This window comes from Scyliorhinus torazame, chromosome 13, assembly GCF_047496885.1.
Source record: "Scyliorhinus torazame isolate Kashiwa2021f chromosome 13, sScyTor2.1, whole genome shotgun sequence".
NCBI classification, from domain to species: domain Eukaryota; kingdom Metazoa; phylum Chordata; class Chondrichthyes; order Carcharhiniformes; family Scyliorhinidae; genus Scyliorhinus; species Scyliorhinus torazame.
In genome coordinates this window covers 77,852,295-77,874,171 of record NC_092719.1, presented here as the reverse complement: position 1 = coordinate 77,874,171, position 21,877 = coordinate 77,852,295, and the positions used below count along the sequence as shown (strand labels likewise).

General features: G+C 50.2%; 1 protein-coding gene across 2 annotated transcripts in view; it reads left to right on the top strand.

Annotated features, from left to right (window-relative positions):
- Positions 1 to 21,877, top strand: part of bcat1 (branched chain amino-acid transaminase 1, cytosolic) — a 118,290-nt gene that overhangs the window by 52,691 nt on the left and 43,722 nt on the right. The window contains exons 3-6 of one of the 2 annotated variants that reach the window (XM_072471819.1): positions 5,917 to 6,117; positions 14,750 to 14,860; positions 16,464 to 16,583; positions 20,014 to 20,129. In XM_072471819.1, the coding sequence (XP_072327920.1) occupies positions 5,917 to 6,117; positions 14,750 to 14,860; positions 16,464 to 16,583; positions 20,014 to 20,129 (548 nt within the window). Of the gene's footprint in view, positions 1 to 5,916; positions 6,118 to 14,749; positions 14,861 to 16,463; positions 16,584 to 20,013; positions 20,178 to 21,877 lie in introns of both variants that reach the window. The other variant, XM_072471818.1, reaches the window with a different exon arrangement.

Below are 21,877 nucleotides of genomic sequence, written 5' to 3'. Positions count from 1 at the left end.
CCCCCCACCCCAACCATCACGGCCAGTATCCGGGCCAGCAGCCTGCAATTGTTCCTCTCCGTGTCTTACCTCTTCTCTCTCTCTCCCAGCAACCATCACGCCAGGTTCACGATTTTTAAAACCACAAGCGAACCGTGCCGTCGGGAACTTGGCCCATTGGAGGCAGAGAATCGCGGAGGCTCCGCAAAATACCGGGTCAAGGCCGCTAATGATATGCAAACGGTGTATAAACATCGCACATTACATTTACACCATTTTTGGGGTGCCGGAGAACCGCGATTTTCCACCAAACCGGCGCCTACCTTGATTTTGGTGTCGGAGGGTATTCGTCGCCCAATCGCGTTTCCTGATTTTGGCATAGGCCGACGGAGAATCCCGCCTTATGTTCTTCCGTGGGAGCTGAATTACAGGAGCGCAAAACAGGAAACAATTCCCAATCCTTAGCCATGCAACTTTATGCACAGGAGGATTGTGAGGGATTCCCGAGGGAATCCCGCTATCGGGCCGCTATTTTGAGCGGGCAGCCCAAGAGTGAGGTCCGGTGGCTGGAACAATGGGTGGTGTCCCTGCCTCTGAGCCAGGCGCTCCATGTTTGAGGTCCGCCCAAGGATGGCCAAGCAAGGTGCATTCAAACGCAGTCAAATAGATTGAATAGCAACTAGTAAATCCTTCCAAACACGTCAATGGCTGGTGGTAAGAGTGGGAGAGACTCCTGGCCAGCCAACCTAGACGCGGTCTGGCGTCCCTCAAGCTATAAGTCCCTGGCGACTGACTAGCGACCTGTTCCAGGAAAAAACCTCAGTATGGGAATCAGTGAAAATCTGCTTTGTCCCACAAACACCATGAGAAGATATGGTGCAGGGAAGGCTACACTGAAAATGTAACAATAACACAGCAACAGGAAGTGCAAGTAAAATTGACTTGAATGTGATGATGACATTTTAACATTAATTACAGTCAGGTTAAATGTTCCTGAGTTACAGCCGTCACCTGCTTCAGCATCTGTGGTCAGAGAAATAGAGGGCTTGATTCCCCGGCCCTGCATGCTCATGTGCAGAGTGCGCTGGGGACAGCGAATCGTGGGTGAAGTGGCCATAGTGCCTTTTGCACCAGGGAGAACCCAATTAGGATCCACTCTGCCCCAACATAATCTGGGGCGGGGCGTGAACCAGGTTAGCATATCTAAATCCTTATTTCAATATGCTCCGCTGGTTTTAAGCCGGATTCTCCCTGCTCCTGGGATTCTCCGATCCTCGGGGGGCAGCGTGCACCTGGTGCGAATCTCGACTGGTTTTCAAATGCAGAAACCAGTCGTGATGGGCACGCGGGGGTGGGGGGTGGGCGGTGAGGGGCTTGTAGGCTATTGAAACCCCTGGGTAGTCAAGGAACCTGGTTGGCACAGTCAGGGTGACACTGCCATGGTGGCACTGCCAGGGTGACATTAGCAAGGGACGGGTCTGAAGGAGGGGCTTTAGGTGATCCCATATTGCTGAGTCGGGGAGGTGGGGGGGGGGGGTTACTGGTGCACCGATGAGGATGGATGGAGGAGCGTGCGTGGTGTTGGGTGGGAGGGGGGGTTAACCCAGAAATGTAATGATGGGCGGGGAGAAAGGTCGGGGGTGTTACCCATGTCTATGGGTATATCGCGATATCCATTGGGATCTACACCGTCGGTTCAGGGTGGGGGGTGGGTGGGTGAACCTTAAACTTAACTTTGAGATCAGGGCAGCCAGTAAGATCTCGGAGGAAAGATGATCAAGATCTCTGGGGAGCTGGTCTTACTGTCGTCTTTAGTTCCCCACTGCAAAAAAAATTGAATTGCGAACTGATTCGCTGCAAACCACCCAACGGGAATCTCTCCAGTTTTCCTGCTGGGGCCAACACGGGAATATTTTGGGAGAATTCTTCCCAGAGCTAGCGCAGTGAGTGACCTGTCACCCATAATTGACCTGGAAGGTTAACTTTCTTCACAGCTGCTGCCAGGCACACCGAATATTTCCACGCTTTGTGTTTTTATTTCACATTTCCAGCACCTTTGGCATTTTGCATTCCCATTTATCGTCAAGTGGCCTATGCGACCCTCCTGATTTTCCTGATTTCCACGATTTGCTGGAATCCACTCCTGGGTGGAAGAGATTCCGCGTGGGGTTTTAGTGAACCGTGATACATTCTCCACATCATTGCTTACAAGTGACTGCAGGCCGGCGCACAAGCCAAATCCCCCAGGCAAAGATGACAACATTCATACGCATCTCTCCGTTTATGGGGAAGGAGCTTTTTGTGCTCAGGTAGTTTAACAGAAAGGTATCTAGTACGTGTAGCCATCATCACATGGTCAACTGCTCCAGGCATTTTCCAGTGAAACCATCTAAGCAGAAAAGGCTACTTTGCTGAAATCGAGATCTGATGCTTATGAACTTTGTCATCTCTGCCGTGGGGATTTGGTTAGCTGTTGTATTCCTAATGTCATGTGCGTGGAAAAAATAGCTTTAAATTTTATATTAAAATCAGGTTCAGAATTGTGGCAAACACATTCACTTTAGCCATCTATGTAAATACTCGAATTTATGCAAGTCTATGAATATACTTGCAATGCAGCCTATAGACACGTAAAGCCCAGAGAATGTCGCAACAACCCTTCACAAATCCAGTGCATTAATTGATCAAATAAATTCACTCATTGCGTTTACATTCCAACTTCCCCATGGCTTTGCGGGAACAGGTTACTAAGTTGGATGAGCAGCCATGTTAAAATGAATGGTGGAGCAGGCTCGAAGGGCCAAATGGCCTCCTCTTGCTCCTATTTTCTAGCTTTCTATGTGCCTATGTCTAAAATGACAAAGATTTGAGAAGGTAGATTAAAGAAATGTGATATCCCCTCATGAGGGAATATGGAACAGGAGGAGTATTAAGATCGGGTGAACTGGCTGCCCTTTCATCAGTCCCCTCAGTTGGTTGCAACGTTTTTATTCACATTTATTTTCTCTGTAGATGCCTTTTCCAATCCAGACGTATTTAATTTTTAATAAGCTAATCAAACCATGTTTTCTTGAGTTAAATAAATAGTACGTTTATTGGTTACTAAACCCAAGAAAAAATAATAAAAGGCATACACGCACACAAAGATATAGAAGTAGAAAAAGTTACAGTCCAAATAAAAGTTAAGATAATATATGATTAAGTCCTTTGGTTGCCCTTGAGGTGTAGATTGTTGAACACTGTCGCCATTTGACGTTTGCTGATTTCTGTTAAATTCTTGGAGTTGAATTGGAGTTCAGGTAACTGCACCTTGCTGGAGCCCATTTTAGATTCAGAGAGAGAGTGAGAAATTCCTCACAGCTTCCTTCAACAGTGTCTCCAGGTGACTTTGATTTTGCTCTCTCCAGTTTTGGCTTGGCAGAACAAATTCTTATACCGCTGGTCTTTATATTCCCAGTAGGAATTTGATTAGCATGTCCTGTAGTCACTGTAGTCTAACAGGTAATCACCTTTTTGGTTTTTCATTTCAAAAATGTTTGACACATTTCAAGATAGCAGAAACCAACAGGAGATGGGGTTACTTTGTCCATAGGAGATTTTGAGTGTCTGTTGGGTGTGTCTGGCGCGTTAGCAGTTCCCTTGACAGAATTACAGTTGATTCAAGTCCAGCACTTTGCATTTTAATGCCTTCTTTTTACAAGTCTCAGTTTGAAGTAGATCATGACACCCTGTGGGTGTGGAATTCCATGCAACATACCAGGGTAGATCTGTCGTGTAATCCATGTCGAAACTTTCCAGAAAAGTGGTCAACGCACAACGAGACTTCGGGTGACTGGTGATAGCCATCTTTGGTCATTATCATTTCTTGTATTTTTTTTAAAGGTCCTTTTAAAAAAACAGTTTTTTAAAAACAATTCAATATGTGTTTGGTTGGCTGGTGAAGTTACCGGTGGACCTCACTCAGTCGCATTTCCCTGTCGTCGTGATTGGACACAATTCTAAACTTAGAGCTGTGCCATTCAGGGGGGAAAGCAGTATGCACTTTTTCACAAAAATGACAGTGAATATCTAGAATTCTCTCCAGAAAAAGATTGTAGATGCATAGAACATACAGTGCAGAAGGAGGCCATTCGGCCTATCGAATTCTGCACCGACCCATTTAAGCCCTCACTTCCACCCTATCCCCCTAACCCAATAACCCCTCCTAACCTTTTTTTGGACACTAAGGGCAATTTAGCGTGGCCAATCCACCTAACCTGCACATCTTTGGTCTGTGGGAGGAAACCGGAGCACCCGGAGGAAACCCACGCAGACACGCGGAGAACGTGTAGACTCCACACAGATAGTGACCCAGCAGGGAATCAAACCTGGGACCCTGGCGCTGTGAAGCCACAGTGATAACCACTATGCTACCGTGCAGGGAGACAATGGGAGATTTCAGGGCTGAAATTAATAATGTTTCGTCGGCCAAGAGTTCAAGGGATATGGAGAAAAAGCATGGAGAAAAATATAGGTATTGAGGTACAAGTAAAGGTAGGCTACGATCTAATTGAATGTGGAACAGACTCAAATGCCTGAATGGGTTCCATCTATTCATGTGTTTTGAATTTTTTTCTAATCCATGCTTATACCAAATTTCCCCATTTAAGAGAGTTTGCGTGCATCTGGATCCCAGGCTGGACGTCCACTCCAACTGTGTTACTGGATGAAAGAGACCACTCTGATCCCCACTTAGAGTTTTTCACCCCTCTACGCTGGAAGCTGTTTACTTTTCTTCCCCCTTCCCATGGTCTGACTGAGATAGGGAACTCGGCAGTGTTGAGAACTTATCAGAGCATTACTGTTCCATGGCCCAGCCCGCGTGCAAGAGACCCATCAGCTGAGCTGCTCCAAGGATCAAACTTGGGAAACCTGGTGCTGATACCACCACCTGATGCTTGGAGTGATGGCTGAACCCCAGGAAATCTCAAATACGCAGCCCTAGTTCCATGAGGTATGGGCTCTGTGACTGACAATGACTTCTTCTGCGCAATCACTTCTCATTTACTCTTTAACCCCAAAATAAACCCTAAATAAACATTCACATTGCTTAGTTAAACAAGGATGTGGCCTGAATTGAGAGGCTCCAACTGTGCGGAAAGATTGAAAAGGTTCAGAGCTCTTTGCTTTGAAGAGGAGAGCTAACAAGGAGGCCTTTAAAACGGTGGAGGAGTTTGATACACCAGGTTTAGAGAAACCGTTTTCACTTGTCAGGGAGGCCAGAACTATAACATAAGAGTCCTCAACCAATCTAATGAAGAATTAGAAAATATTTCTTTGCACATAATGTGGCACTTACATGGAATGCTTCAAAGACATATTGAGGTAATGAAGGGAAGGTTTGGAGGTAATAGAAGGAGAGGGGGCAGCGTTACAATATCAATTCCCTTCCCACTCCCAGTGCTGTACTATGTCTGATTTTTGTCTCTTTCCGTAGCTAGTAATTCCTGGAACAGGTTGTTAGTCTGTCGCCAGGGGTTTATAGCGTGAGGGGGGGTGGGGGGGGGGTCACTCCACATCAAGCGTGACTGGCCAAGAGTCTCTCCCGCTCTTACCGCTAGCCTTAGCGCGTTTAGAAGGATTTGTAATTGACTCTCAGCCTGTTTGACTGTGATATGAACACAACCTTTCTTGGGACTCGAACCCGGAGCTTCTGGCTCAGAGGCAGGGACATTACCCATTGCGCCACAAGACCCCTTAGGAGGTAGGGTGGGAAGAGGTCATTAGAGTTGGAAGAGGGTTGTGTGGAGTTTAAACGACAGCTTCGACCAGCTGGGCTAAATGGCCTGTGTCTGTGTGGTAAATTCTATGTAACATTGTGCACGCCAACTGTTGAGAAGATTTGAAGCCGGTGGCTCTTTAGCATTAATATACTTGTTTCTGCTTCTTTCCTTCAAGGCCGCCGATATGGAGGTTGAATTGGTTCAAAAGTCAGCAGAAAAGCCAGACCCTAACCAGCTGGTGTTTGGAACGGTGTTCAGTGACCACATGTTGATGATTCACTGGACGTCTGCAAGAGGCTGGGAGAGGCCCCAGATCAAACCAATGCAGAATCTCTCACTACACCCTGCAGTATCAGCTCTCCATTACGCAGTGGAGGTGAGTCAGTGAAAGAGAGGTACCTGCCTTGGCTTCACCTTGTTATATTCACCGTGTCAGTTGGCTTTCTCCCCATAACCCTACACATTCTTTCTTTTCAGATGACAGTCTAAAACACTCTTAACTTTCAGTTAGAAACTTGTGCTTTGATCATAAAAACAGAGAGAATTGAGCTCGCAATCCAGACTGACACTGCTGAGGCTATACTGAGGACGTTCTGCCCTCTCTCAGGTGACATAGAAACATAGAAAATCGGAGCTGGAGGAGGCCATTCGGCCCTTCAAGCCTGCTCTGCCATTCAATATGATCATGGCTGATCATCCAACTCAACAGCTTAATCCTGCTTTCCCCCATATCCTATGATCCCCTTCGCCCTATGTGCTATACGTAACTGCTTCTTGAAAACATACAATGTCACAATTATCCAAATTATACTGCATTGGCCATTCATTTGCCCACTCACTCGACTTGTCCAAATCACACTGAAGGATCTCTGCATTCTCCTCACAGCTCACCCTCCCACCCAACTTGGTGTCAACTGCAAATTTGGAGATCAAACATTTTGTTCTCTCATCCAAATCATTAATATATATTGTGAATAGCTGCGGTCATAGCACCACTAGTCACTGTCTGCCAATTTGAAAAAGACCCATTAATTCCTACTCTTTGTTTCCTGTCTACCAACCAGTTTTCTATCCATCTCAGTACACTACTCCTAATCCCATGTGCTTTAATTTTGCACACTAATCTCTTATGTGGGACTTTGTCAAAAGCCTTCTGAAAGTCTAAATATACCACATCCACTGGCTCCCCCACATCAAGTCAATTAGCTACATCCTCGAAGAATTCCAGTATGTCAAGCATGATTCCCCTTCATAAATCCATGCTGACTCTGTCCGATCCTGCCACTGTTTTCTAAGTATTCTGCTTATAAAATCTTTGATAAAGGATTCTACAATTTTCCCCACTACTGAGGTCAGGCTGACTGGCCTACAATTCCCTGTTTTCTCTCTACCTCCCTTTTAAATACTGGAGTTACAGTAGCTACCCTCCAATCTGCAGGATCTGTTCCAGAGTCTATAGAATCCTGGAAGATGACCACCAATCATCCACTATTTCTGGAGCCACTTCCTTAAACACTCTGGGATGTAGATTATCAGGCCCTGGGGATTGATCAGCCTTCAATCCCATCAATTTCCCCAACACCATTTCTCTACTAAAATTGATCTCCTTCAGTTCTTCCCTCTTACTAAACCTGGTGTTCCCAACATTTCTGGTATCTGATTTGTGTCCTCATTTGTGAAGATAGAACCAAAGTCTGTATTTAGTTTTTCAGCCATTTCTTTGTGTCCTAATAAACATTCTTCTGTTTCTGACTGTAAGGGACCTACATTTGTCTTCACCAATCTTTTTCTCTTCACATACCTAGAGAAACTTTTACAGTCAGTTTTTATGTACAGTGCAAGCTTACTCTCATTTTCCCCTTTTTAATCAATCCCTTGGTCCTCCTTTGCTGAATTGTAAAATGCTCCCAATCAACAGACCTGGGCCGGGATTCTCCTCTACCCGGCGGGGCAGGGGGTCCCGGCGGGATGGAGTGGCGGGAACCACTCCGGCGTCGGGCCGCCCCAAAGGTGCGGATTTCTCCGCACCTTTAGGGGCCAAGCCCTCACCTTGAGGGACTAGGCCCGCGCCGGAGTGGTTGGCGGGCTGCTGGCCAGCGGGAAAGGCCTTTGGCACTACGCCAGCCGGGGCCGAAGGGACTCCGCCGGTCGGCAGAAGTTCGCTCATGCGCGGGAGCGCCAGCAGCTGCTGAAGTCATCCTCGCGCATGCACAGGAGGGGGTCACTTCCGCATTGGTCATTGTGGAGGCTATGGCCGAGGCGGAAGGAAAAGAGTGCCCCCCCACCCCGCGGATAGGAGTGGGCCTCGATCGCGGGCCAGGCCACCGTTAGGGCACCCCCCGGGGCCAGATCGCCCCGCACCCCCCCCCCAGGACCCCGGAGCCCGCCCGCACCGCCAGTCCTGCTGTTATTCCTTGTAACTAATGCTGCAGAAGCTGCATTTCCACGCAGCTGTGGTCTTTTTCATGTTATTGAATCTGGCTGAGCTTCACTTTATCTTGAGACAGCTTTGTGCTATGTGGCAATGAACTCCGCACATCAGCCCTGTTCCCTGCCAGTTATTCATATGTTCAAGATACGAACTTACAAAACATGCAGATCAGGAGCAGGAGTAGGCCACTCGGCCCCTCGAGCCTGCTACACCATTCAATAAGATCATGGCTGATCTGATTGTAACCTTAACTCTGCCGACCCCTGATAACCTTTCACCCCCTTGTTAATCAAGAATCTACCTAGCTCTGCCTTAAAAATATTCGAAGACTCTGGGTGCGATTCAGCGCACTTGAGCTACAGTCCGCTGAATGGCGTGTTTAGTGGGTGTTTCTCAGTAGCTGCAGTGCTGAGAAACATCCTGCTATCCCGCACATAGAGGGAAAGGCTCCTTGCTGATTGGGTTGCCATTTTGTCCAGCAGCCCTGCTCTTCCCCCCCCTCTCCCCTTTCAGCCCCCATCCAGGATTTTGACTGCCCCCTCACTCTTCAACCTTGGGTAGGCCCCCGGGAACGCCCCCCCCCCCCCCCCCCCAACCTGGCAAGGCCTACCCCTGGGGTCCGACCCCTGGTTGTAGCATCGGGCTGCTGAAAATGCGGTTCCAATGACTTGACCCCAGAGAGTCTCCTGCTTTGTGGTGTCAGCTGTGCCCTACACAATCTGGCACAACAGTGGGGCGACGTACTGGAGGGGGAGTCAGAGGGACATGTGGCCTTGTCTGAGGAGGGGGACCAGGAGGGGCTGGAGGACGAGCTCGAGGAAGAGACAGAGGATGGAGGACAGGCTGTGGTGAGGGTCTGACATGCAAGGAGGATCAGGGAGGCCCTCATTGTCTCCAGATTCTCTTAGCATGAGGCTGTGTCCGTTCGTTCAACCCCACACCTCATTTTCTTCCCCCCTCCCCCATCACACCACCCGCTCCCTGACCTCCCTCCAAGGGTCTGTGCTGTGTAACATCACTCCAGGATGATGGGCCTGTGTCGGCATTATCAGTGGTCCAATATAAAAGGCAGGGGAGTGATGCTCAATTGCTGTGAGGAAAGCCTCAGTTTCTGCAAAAGCCTGACTCCTGTATTTCTGCTGACATTGCTCTCACGTCCATCCTCTGAACTGGGTCTGCATCGGGGCTATTGATTGTGGACCACTGTGCCCGGGCAGCAGAGGGCACTATGAGGTGGGACAGTGGGAAGGCCCACTGTGAAGATTAATGTGACAGAGGCTGCACATGTATGAGGTGTGACATGTTTTAATGGTGAACATTTTACTGTGACAGATTTCCATTCCCCCTAGCTACAGATAGTGACCTCAGCAGTGCCCACTCAGTGCTCGTCACTCTTCCTGATCTCCCATGGTTTACTGCTACATCTAGGTGTGCCCCTAGGATGCACATCAGAGGTGGAGGCAACCTGCTGCCTTCCGTGCCGAGTGGCCTTTGGTGCCCTTGGCTGTCACCTCCTGGAGCCGGAGGGGCCTGTCCAACTTACCGGTGTCACAGGCGTTGCCATGCCACCCTGTTCTGCCTGCTGCCCTTGAGATGTGCCAGTGTCATGAGGGGGCACGGGGTTCAGAGGAACTGGAGACCACCGTAGCTTCCTTGTCGAAAACCCTGGGGTGGCCTCCAGCGCTTCCTCCTCCGTGGCGGTGCCATTTGGGTGACTCCATGGGGTGGACGGGCAGCCATAATGAGCTTCGGAGGTCTCGGAGTCATCTGGCACGGCCAGTCCTGGAGGCTCCCCATTGTTTGCACCATGGTGTTGACACCCTCAGCAATGGACTTCAGTGACTCAGCTGTGCTCTGCAGTGCCTCGACAATGTCCATCTGCGCCTGGGCCATGTTCCTCATCAATTGTGGATATGATGTTGAGGCCCTCAGCCATGGTTGTCACATACTGAGCCATGTCTTGAATACCACCACTCAAGGCGCGGACGCCATGCTCCAGGTGGTCCACTGCAGTTGCCAACCTAGCAGTGTTGGCCTCGGTGCCATGCAGTGTTGACACCATCTCTGTAGCCTGAAAGCTTTAGGACTCCTCCAGTCGGTCTTGCAGTTGCTGGAATGTTGCTGACACCCCCTTCCTGAATCTCACAGTCCCATCATCTTCATCAGCTCCGGGAGAACCTTATCCAGAGGCTCAGCATCTGGCTGGGACCCAGCTGTGTCCTGGGATCCAGCAGGCCTCCTGCTGCTGTCTCTCCTGGATGTTCCTGCCTCTCCCTGAAATGTATCAGCAACTGTGTGGTGCTCACCAGATTGTGCCCCAGGAGCATTTCCATGAGTGTCGCCTATCCGAGGTGCATGTCTCTGCGCTGGTGGAAGGTGGGGGTGATAGCTGTGAGGCCTTGACGCTAGCCCCCTCGGAGCTCTCCTCAGAGGTGTTCTCTTGGGTGGCGGGGGGGAGGGGGGGTGGGCAACTCCGGATGGCCCGGCCTCATCAGATGGAGATCCTGTGAGACAATGGACATGTGGTCAGTGGGAGGGAACAGAATAATGTCTGACATGAAGTACTCATTTGAGGCAGGTCACCTGGTTTAAGGGGTAGTAGATCCTCACCTCTGTGGCTCAGGTCAACCACGCTGTCAGTGACCGTGCTCTCCTCGGGCAATCCTGCGATTTCCAGGGCCCGTTCCCCATAGGCGGTGAAAACTTGAATCTCTCAAACTCCATACCCTCCCCCTGTCTTGGCCCGTTTCCATTTATTATGGGCTATCTTCTCCTGCGGGACAAAGAGAGGGCATTGTCAGCTGTACAGTTGATGGGTCAGGATGGTCTATAGCAGGTGGCATGTTCGGGCACCGCACCTGGATATGAAGGGGTTGTGCTGGTGGGTGCCAGGAGGTTCTGAGATCAGATGAGGGGAGGGTGCGAGGTGTCAGCCAGTGATCTCGGGGGGAATTTGAGGGTTGGCAGGCAGAACTGATAGCAGGAAACAGCTGGTAACTTACCCTTGCAGCTCGGTAATGATCATTGGTCTTCTTCCAATATTGTGCGGCGCGCCGCCTGGTCATGCTACCCGTACTGACAGCTGCTGCCACTGCCTCCCAGGCAGCATTACTGCTTCTGCTGCTGGTCCTCCGACCCCTAGGGGGAACAGGATGTCCTGTCTCTCATCCACGCCGTCGAGAAGTCTGGCCACGTCGGCATCGCCAAAGCGATCTCTCCGCTCCACCATGCTTGTGTCTTGACTGGGGGTGAGTGGTGAGGGAGCGTTTAAAGCAGCTCCCCTTTGAGTGTTCCGTTGGCGGCGTGTAGGTGGAGGTTACACGTCAGGTGGCTCCTCCTAGACTCTCTGCTTGTTGGACTTTTATGACCGTTTCAAGGGGAGTTTGTGCATGAGTTGGGGTGGGAAGGAGGTTGGGGAATTTCGCAGTCCCAGAGGAAAGATGCTGGAAAGAAGGGAGCGAGCGAAAGTCCACCAGCGAGTGCTGCTGTGAGTCCTGCAGGAGGAGAGATGGCGGGGGCTGGGTCTTCAGGCGGGGGCTGGGGCGTCGGGTGGGGCCGCTCCCCGCATGGTGCCAACTCTGACCGAGGTGATAACAGTGGAGTTTGAGAGGCTGTTTGCCAAACATTTGGAGGTGCTTTGGAGGGAATGATGGCTACGCTGAAAGAACGGGGGGAGGAGGCGATTGCCCCGTAAAGGCGGCAGTGATGAAGACGTCGGTCGAGGTGCAGGAGCAAGGAGAGAAGTTGAAGGGGGTGGAGGAGGCATTGTCGCAGCACAGCAACCAGTTCACCTCGATGGATGAGGAGATGCGGAGGGTGGCGGAGGTCAACAGAGGGCTCAGAGCTAAGGTGGAGGACCTGGAGAACAGGTTGAGGAAGCAATATTTGAGAATCGTGGACCTGCCCGAGGAGGTGGAGGGCCCGAGGCCGACTAAGTACTTTGTGAAGATATTTGCGGAGTTGTTGGGGAGGGGGAAGAATCCTCCCTCTACGATTTGGACAGGGCACATCGGCCGCTCAGGCCGAAGCCTAAAGCGAATGAGCCATCAAGTCTGCTTTCACAGTCACCACATGACGGAGAAGGGTTTGAGCTGGACGAGGCAGAGAGAAATGTGAATTGGGAAGGCGTTAGTATACGAATATACCCTTCACAATGAAGCACTTTTGATGTGCCATCGCTATTGCATTGTGGGAAACATGGTGGTCAGATTGTTGGACAGCTAGATCCCGCACACGACGGTGTGACAAATTACCAGGTCGCATCATTCACGTGTGGAACAAACATTGGCCTGGACAGCAGGCTCCTCTTTGCATGGTGCCAGGGGAGCTTTCAGATCCGCCTGAGAGGCTTTGGTTAATCAACTCATCTGACAGTGCTGCACTCCCGCAGCACTGCGACTCTGGATGATGTGCTTCACTTTGTGGACATTCCTCTTCCGAAGTGAGAGTTCAAGCCTCTGAACTGCAACTTTCATCTGTTTATAGGGAAATTAAATGTGATTTGTCCAACACTTTTTAAAGACATAAATTATACAAAATGATATATAGAAACATCAAAACATTCTCAAATCAGAGCAACTCTCACACAGTAATTACATGTTATGTAGCAAAAGTACAGATCTCTGTGTGCACAATGCATTTTATATCGGAAAGATATCATTTAACTGTTAAAATGGGGTTGCAAATGGCTCAGTGATTGATCTTGCTGATATTTTGATTTGTAGGTCCTGTTAAACTGTAGTGTAATATATTACAGGTTGTGTGATTCTGAAACATTTGATAGTTACTGAAAGGCTTGTGTGTGAGAGCTCAACATCAGGGAGTGAGGAACTAATTACACTGCTCTCCCAGAGAACCCGGGCATTCTGCAGGGGTTGGTTTACAGCACCCTCGTGTGGTTCCTATCAGATACTGCAAGTCTGCAGCACGACTGAAGTAAAGAGTTGGGATGTGCCCATTGGAGCACAAAAATGGCATCCGCGACAAACACATCCACTTTGAGGGGCAAATTGCGCTGGACAGCATATTGGCGAGGATGTGAGCGCTCAAAGTGACGGAGCAGTAGGGATGTGATCTACCGGCCACGCCACACCCCCATTCGGGTAAACAGGGCATGACATGGCCGGTAGATGCCAGGCGATCCCTCTTCCGGGATCTATCCAACTCACCCCTCCTCGCTAGCTCTAATGGGATCTCGCGAGACGTTGCGATCTGGATCCTGCCCATTGTGTCAATTAAAACTGGCATCTCAATCTCTTCCTGCACTGAGGAACTCCGGCGAGTGGAGCTCTTCAGTACAGGAAACGGGACTGAGTGCAGCCTCGGCAGGGCGTTCCCCACTGAGGCCCCACTATCTGGAGAACAGCGGCTTGACTGGTCTGTCTGCAGTCAATTCTTTCACTGACTGTTTCTCCAGAAACTCCTAGTCTGCTCAAAGACAGATCTATCCCCACTTTAGTGAGAGCACAGCTTCTTGTCCGTTACCATCCCAATCTAAAACTAAACTCACACTCCAGAGACTGCTTCAGCACCTGGCTCCTCTCATTAACTACATCATCTTATTAAGCTGAACACACTGGGTGGGATTCACCGATCCTGGGGCTAAGTGTTGACGCCTGCGTAAACGCCGGAGCGTGCTGGCCCCTAGGATCAACGATCCTGCGCCGCACAAGGGGCCAGCATGGCACTGGAGAGCCTCACGCTGCTCCAGCTGCCGATACGGGCATCTGGACGGGCGCTGCGGGTCCGCGCATGCATGCCACGGTCGGCACGAGTTCGCGCATGCGCGCCACAGCCGGCGTGAGTTCACGCATGCGTGTAGGTTGCCTTCTCCGCGCCGGCCCCGACGCAACATGGCGGAGACCGACAGGGGGCCGAGGCGGAGAAACATAGGCCCCCACCAGGATAAGCCCGCCCGCTGATCAGTAAGCCCCGATTGCGGGCCAGGCCACCGTGGAGGCCCCCTCTCGGGGTCGGGACCCCCCACCAGGACGGCCCCTTGCAACATTAACGTCGAGGTCCCACCGGGTAGGACCAGACGAGAACGACGCCGGCAGGACTCGGCCTAACCTGGCGGGCACTCGGCCCATCGCGCGGGCAGAGCCGGGGGGGGGGGGAGGGGGGTGGCCGCATTGAGCGGCCCCCGACGGGCGCGGGGTCGGAGAATCCCGCCCAATGTCTCTATGTATCTACTCCCCAGGGAACCCTCTTTAAATGAATAAAAGTTGATAAGTCCAAACTTTTACGATGCTTTAATTGCACCTCTGTCTCCAAAAGGACGAGCTGCCTTTCAAACCAGGATCTTTAAAAACATGAAAGCAGCAGTCACACACTAACCCAGGCTTTCAACCCTTTTACTGCACAAATTACATGTAATACCATATCTGAAATTCTACCTTCATCACAGTGCACTGTAGACTAGAAATTGGAATGATACAGACTAGAAATGATAGGCCTTAGAGGCGGGATTCAAAAATAACTTAAAATCAACCAGACTTTCTTTTTACCAAACAGCCATGGAATTACCTGAAAAGGTTACAGTAGATGGCTTCTCATTTCATCTGATGTTTCTCCGCAGTTATTTGAAGGGCTGAAAGCCTATCGAGGAATGGACAATAAGATTCGCCTGTTCAGACCCATGCTGAACATGGAGAGGATGCTGCGATCTGCCCGTAGAGCTTGTTTACCTGTGAGTAGATGGGAGAGCGAGGCTTTCCCCGTCAAATTCTGTTGCCGCACACGGATAGCTTTCTCCAGTGCACAGACCCTTTCTGTTTGTTTGGGCAGTGATTTTTTGAATAAATATCTTTATTGAAACAAAATTTTAATTATTACAAAAAAAACCTCAATACAACCCAACCGAGGCCAGTTTAAAACTAAGACTACTCCCCCAAACTCCCAAGACCCCCCCCCCCCCACAAAGAAGGGAGCCTAATAGACTGACCAATGCCCCCCCCCCCAGCTGATGGTAACCAGCTCCCTGAAAAAGGCAATGAACGGCTGCCGCCTTGAGTAAAACCTGTTCACCGACCCCCCACATCACGTACTTGATCTTCTCCAGGTACTGAAATTCCATCAGGCCCCCAAACCAGGCCACAGCCTAAGGCGGCACCGGAGACCTCCAGGCGAGCACTCACACACCTCCTTGTTCTGGACTCCCCATTTGGGGAAAAAGGTTCTCCATATCTAACCTATCAAATCCCTTTCTCATTTTATACATCTTGTTTAGATTTCCCCCTTGTTATGGGCGAGGTATTTTCAGAACCCCAAAATGTATCATGGAGTTCAACCAACCTCTCCCTTTAATAGATTGTTGCTTTTGAAGCACGCGGCTTGTTCCCCAGGTGTGATATTACAATTATGGACATGTGGTTTTTAACACATAACAATGTTTATTCCATGAATTCAAATTAACCTATTAAATAAACATTGGATCTCTAAACACCCCTTACTTCAAAGCTAACCCCGAACATCCTTCAAAATGTTCCTTCAAACATCCAAAAGGCTTCAAACCTTCAAAACAGTAACACACAAGGTCACAGTTAATATATATTTTCTGTTTTATGGCAGAGATATATCAGCTTGGTTGACTTCAGCTCCAGCACCTTGCTTTTTCTTCCTGCAGCTCTCTGGAAACACACAGACACACCCAGGCTGCTTTCTCAAACCTGGCTTTCTCCCTTCAAGCAGATCACAGCAAACCAGAACTTCTCAAGCTGCTGTCTCAAACTGGCTTTCTCCTTTTAAGCAGCTCACAGCAAAAACAGCCAGGCACTTGTAAACTGCTCTCAGCAAAACTAGCCAGGCACTTTTTAGCTGCTCTCAGCAAAACTGAAACCTCCAAAATGGCTGAACTGAGCTCAGCTCCACCCACTCTCTGACATAACTTTTTTCTTAAAGGTACATTGCTTCAACGTTCATTTCTTAAAGGTACACTCACATGACACCCACCCCACCCAACTTCTTATTTAAGATTGGAGCATTAAATCACATCTAATTTACACCACAAAGGCAGGCCATTCAGCCTGATCGGTCACCATTTGAGACAACCTCTTCTCCACAAGAGGTTTTTAGATCATAAACAAGACTACTTGAAGAGGTGAATGTCAACTCCAGTAGTTTCAGTCAATCTGTCCATTCTTTGAAGTAATCTTTAGTAAGATTGATGAGCCTTCCATTTATATTGAACATTAATATTTTTTGGCAGTCAATTGATTAGTTTCAATGATTTTTTTTCATGCTTAATTCATACACCAAATGAATGTTGTCTGGAAATATCTTTCCATTATCAGAGTTTTGATCCCAAGGAAATGTTGGATTGCATCAAAAAGCTGGTGGCGGTAGACAGAGAATGGGTGCCTTACTCCAAATCTGCCAGTCTCTACATTCGCCCGGTCTTAATTGGAACAGAGGTGAGGACATCTGGTTGTGTGTGTGTGTCAGATGTATATGTGTGTACTCATTACAGTGTGTGTAGCTTGTGCGTTGGTGTATGTGTGTAGAACATAGAACATTACAGCGCAGTACAGGCCCTTCGGCCCTCGATGTTGAGCCGACCTGTGAAACCACCCTAAAGCCCATCTACACTATTCCCTTATCGTCCTTATGTGTGTTAGGGTGTTGCACATATTGGGGTGTGTACGTGTTGGGGTGTGTGTCTGTTATGGTTTGCTTTGGAGAGTGTGGTTTTGTGTTGGTGTGTGTGAGTGTTTGTGTTGGGGTTTGTGTTGGTGTGTGTATGTTTGTGTGGTGTGAGTGTTTGGGTTGGGATTTGTGTTTTTGTGTGGGGATGTGTTTGCGTATTGGGGAGTGCGTTTGTGCAGGGTTTTGTATGTTTGTGTAGGGGGGTGTATTTGTGTGGGGATGTGTGTGTTTGCCTGTTGTGTGTGTTTGTATAGGGGGATGTGTGTGTTTGTGTGGGAATGCATGTGCTTGTGGTGGGTGTGTGTGTTTTTATAGGGGGATGTGTGTGTTTGTGTGGGAATGCATGTGTTTGTGGTGGGTGTGTGTGTTTGTGTTTTGGGATGTATGTGTTTGTGTTTGTATTTGTCGGTGAGTGTGTTTGTGTGTGGGTATGTGTGTTTGTGTATTGGGTGTGTGTGTTTTGGGGGGGTTTGTGTGGGGATGTGTGTGTTTGTGCGGGGATGTTTTGGGGTGGGTGTGTGTTTGCGTTTTGGGGTGTGTGTGTGTGTGTTTGTGTTTTGGTGTTTGTGTTTGTGTGGGGGTGCGTGTGTTTCTTCAGGGATGTGTGGGGGGTGTAGTTTGTGCGGGCTGGTGTATGTGTGTGGGGTGTGTGTGTGGGGAGGTGTGTGTCTGGGGGGGTGTTTGTGTGGGAGTGCATGTGTTTGTGTTGGGCAGTGTGCGTTTGTGGTTTGGGGAGTGTGTGTGAGGGCGTGTATTTGGTTTTAGAGTGTGTGTGTTCGTGTGGGGATGTGTGTGTTTGTGTGGGGATGTGTTTGTGCAGAGGTGCGTGGGCGTGTGTGTGCTTGTGCTCGGGTGTGTGTGTTTGTGTGGAGATGTGTATGTTTGTGCGAGGGTGTGGGTTTGTGCTCATGCCAGGTGCAGGTGTTTGGCTGGGGTTTCACTGCGCAATTCTCCGACCCCCCGCCGAGTCGGAGAATCGCCGGGGGCTGGCGTGAATCCCGCCCCCGCTGGTTGCCGAAGTCTCCCGCACCGGATATTCGGCGGGGGCGGGAATCGCGCTGCGCCGGTTGGCGGGCCCCCCTGCTCGATCCTCCGGCCCGGATGGGCCGAAGTCGCGCCGCTAAAATGCCTGTCCCGCCGGCGTAAATTAAATCACCTACCTTACCAGCGGGACAAGGCGGCGTGGGCGGGCTCCGGGATCCTGGAGGGGTCGCGGGGCGATCTGGCCCCGGGGGGTGCCCCCATGGTGGCCTGGCCCGCGATCGGGGCCCACCGATCCGCGGGCGGGCCTGTGCCGTGGGGGCACTCTTTCCCTTCCGCCTCCGCCACGGTCTCCACCATGGACGCTCCCGCGCATGCGCCGCCCGGAGATGTCATTTCCGCGTCAGCTGGCGGGGCACCAAAGGCCTTTTCCGCCAGCTGGCGGGGTGGAAATTCGTCCGGCGCCGGCCTAGCCCCTCAATGTTCCGCACCTTTGGGGCGGCGTGATGCCCGTCTGACTTGCGCCGTTTTGGGCGCCAGTCGGCGGACATCGCGCCGTTTCCGAAGAATTTCGCCCCACGTGTTTGTGTGGGAGGGGCTGTATTGCTGTGGGGGTGTATGTGTTTAGTTTGTGTTTTGGGGTGGTTGTGCCGGGATGTGTGTGTTTGTGTTTTGGGGGGGGTTTGTGTTTTGGGGTGTGTGTGTGCTTGTGTGGGGTGTGTGTTTGTATGGAGATGGTGTGTGTGGGGGGGGGGTGTGTGTGTGTCGTGGATGTGTGTGGGGGCGTGTATAAATGGGGTGTGTGGGGATGTTGTGTCTGTGTGGGGGTGTTTTTGTGTGTTTGTGAGGGTGTGTGTGCATGTATGTGAGGGTGTGTGTATGTTTGTGCAAGGGTGTGTGTCTTTGTGTTTTGGGGTGTGTGTTTGTGCGGATGTGTGTGTTTGTATAGCGTTGTTTGTGTTTTGGGGTATATCTGTTTTTGTGTTTTGGGGTGTGAGTGTGTGTTTGGCTTTGGGGTATGTGTGTTTGTGTGGGGGGGGGGTTTGTGTGGGAGTGGGGGTGTTTGTTCAGGGATATGTGTGGGGAGGAGTGTTTTTGTGCAGGGTGGTGTGTGTGGGGGGCATGTGGGTATGTGTGATCGGTGTGTGTATGTGGGGGGGTTGTTATTTGCAAGGGTGTGTGTGTTTGTGAGGGTGTGTGTGTTTGTGCGGGGTTGTGTGTATTTGTACAGAGTTGTGTGTGTTTGTATTTTGGGGTGTATGTGTTTGTGCGGGGATGCGTGTGTTTATGTTTTGGGGTGCTTTGTGCGGGGATGCCTGCGTGTTTGTGTTTTGGGGTGTGTGTGCTTGTGTTGGGCTTTATGTTTGTTCGGATGTATCTGTTTTGGGTCTGTGTTTGTGCAGGTTGATGTGTATTTTGCCTTGCTCATCCTACGTTGCGCAACATCCCTTGATCTGCTACCCTACATCCTGTATGTGCTCTCTCCCTAGCAACTTCATTTCGACACCCTACACCTTGCGAGGCTTCTCCTCCCCTCTCCGCTATGAGATCCCCTCCCAATTTACCTGCTCCTGAACTCTGGGGCTTGAAATCTGGGGGCCAGTTGCAGTCCCAGCCCTGGATACCGCTGTGACTACAGGAATGGTTACCAATCAGATTGGTCAGTCACTCTCTTGGACAGAACCTCTGCCTGGTGAGGGGGAAGTCCTGTTTCCAGTGTCAATTAAGGCACTTCAGAGTGTTGCTGTCTGCTGTGATCGTCAGGGATGCTCCATTCTTTTTGATTGCCCTCATTATTTGTCTCGTGGGAGTTGGGCTTGTCACAGTTTCCTGCCAAAGCCACCAGGAGAATCCTCCCACAAACAGTGTTGTAATAATGACTGGCTGGGTGGGTTTATAGGTGACTGGGCTCGTGATATCCAGCTGGTGGCCTTCCTGCACCAACTTACCCACACCCAACCTGTCTCCCATTTTACAGTGTGGGATTGGGGGGGGGGGGAGCTTATGCTGTGAATGTGCTTCATTCTGCCCCAACTTCTGTTAACTTCAGAATGGGAAGGCACAAGGCTTGTGGGAACGCGTGGGCTGGCGTCGAGGATAGCAGGATTGACAACTCTGGATTATTGACCGGGAATTGATGGAGGAAGTTAGACTTCCGCTGAGTACTATGTTTGTCACTCCTTTTGATGTGGACTAACCTTCCGATTTGAATCACAGCCTTCCCTCGGGGTGAAGATCACGACCAAAGCCTTGCTCTACGTCATCCTCAGTCCAGTGGGTCCTTATTTCTCAACGGGGAGTTTTTCTCCAGTGTCCCTTTGGGCAGATCCGAGGTATGTCCGAGCCTGGAAAGGAGGAACGGGAGACTGCAAAGTCGGAGGGTACGTACCTTAATCACCAGGAACCCTGCTGGAAACAAACAGCCAGCAAACAAACAGCTCTTTCCACAACCTCAGAACATCCCAGAGCACTCTATCCAGTGAAGTGCTTTATAATGTCTTGTCACTGTTGTAGGTTACGCATAACAAGCTCCCACACACAACGGTGTAATAATGACTTGCTGGGTGGGTTTGAAGGCGGTTGGGGCTCGTAATATCCAGCAGGTGGCCTTCCATCGCCATCTTGCCCACCCCAACCTGTCTCCCAATCTACGGGACGCCAATTACACGGTATGTGGGAAGCCGTCAACTTTAGCTGGGTGGGCTGTTGTCGGGCAGTGGGGTGTGAGGGTGGTGCATGTCCTTTGCAAGCACTCTGTGCCCATTAGTGACAACCCCCCCCCCCCCCCCCCCCCCCCAAGGTATTGCACTAATCCGCCTCTCTCCCGACAGTGGCAATAGCTTGAACCTGTTGCTGCTGAGGGAACAGAGCACCCGGCCAATCAGATTGGCAGGCATCCCTCCAAGGCGGGGCTTCCTCCCTGGATGGGGGCAGTAGTCTTGCCCTGAGTCGGCCAATGTCTCCCCGTTAACTGCCGCCAGTATGGGTGGGAATGCTGGCTCTTTAGGTGACAAGGCAGGAGAAAACTCCCTCGATACTGCACTGGATGGGCTAGCCCCCAACATGAAGTGATGCTCAACCATCTGTTGAGAAGTGGGAATGTGGTTTGACTGAGTGAAGGTCACAAAGTATAGAGTTCTAGTTGAAGTCCTGATACTATTTAATTATTTCCCGTTTCAAAATACACCTTCAGGAGAGGTGGGGTTTGGATTCCCACCTACCTTTGAACAAATATTTGGTGTCTGTCTTCACACTCGAAGACATAAAAAAGGTCCAATGAATAGTATCAAGGCGAGAATTAAAGTGGGGGAAGATCTTTCCCCCACTTTGTGGAAAGATCAGTCCAAAGATGTGCAGGTTAGGTGGATTGGCCATGATAAATTGCCCCTAGTGTCCAAAATTGCCCTTTGTGTTGGGTGGGGTTACTGGGTTATGGGGATACGGTGGAGGTGTGGACCTTGGGTAGGGTGCTCTTTCCAAGAGCCAGTGCAGACTCGATGGGCCAAATGGCCTCCTTCTGCACTATAAATTCTATAAATTCTTAAAACATTCAGAAAAGGTACAAAGAAATCTAGTGGGACTAAATAAAGACTGACAAACCCCCTGGATCTGGTGGCCTACATCCTAGGGTCTTAAAATAAGTGGTTTGCAGAGATCGTGGATGCATTGATTGTAATCTTCTAAAATTCCCTGGATTCTGGAAAGGTTGAATCCATTATTAAGAAGGTGGCAGGACAGTTTGAAAATCACCATACATTCGGGCAGAGGTTTTGTGGGGCAGCACGGTGGCGCAGTGGGTTAGCACTGCAGCCTCACGGCGCTGAGGTCCCAGGTTCGATCCCGGCTCTGGGTCACTGTCTGTGTGGAGTTTGCACATTCTCCCCGTGTTTGCGTGGGTTTTGCCCCCACAATTCAAAAATGTGCAAGCTGGGTGGATTGGCCACGCTAAATTGCCCTTTAATTGGAAAAAATGAATTGGGTACTCTAAAATTAAAAAAAACAACATGGTTTTGTGAAAGGGAAATCAGGTTTGACAAATTTATTGTCTTTGAGGATGTAACAGGCAGGGGATGATGAAGAG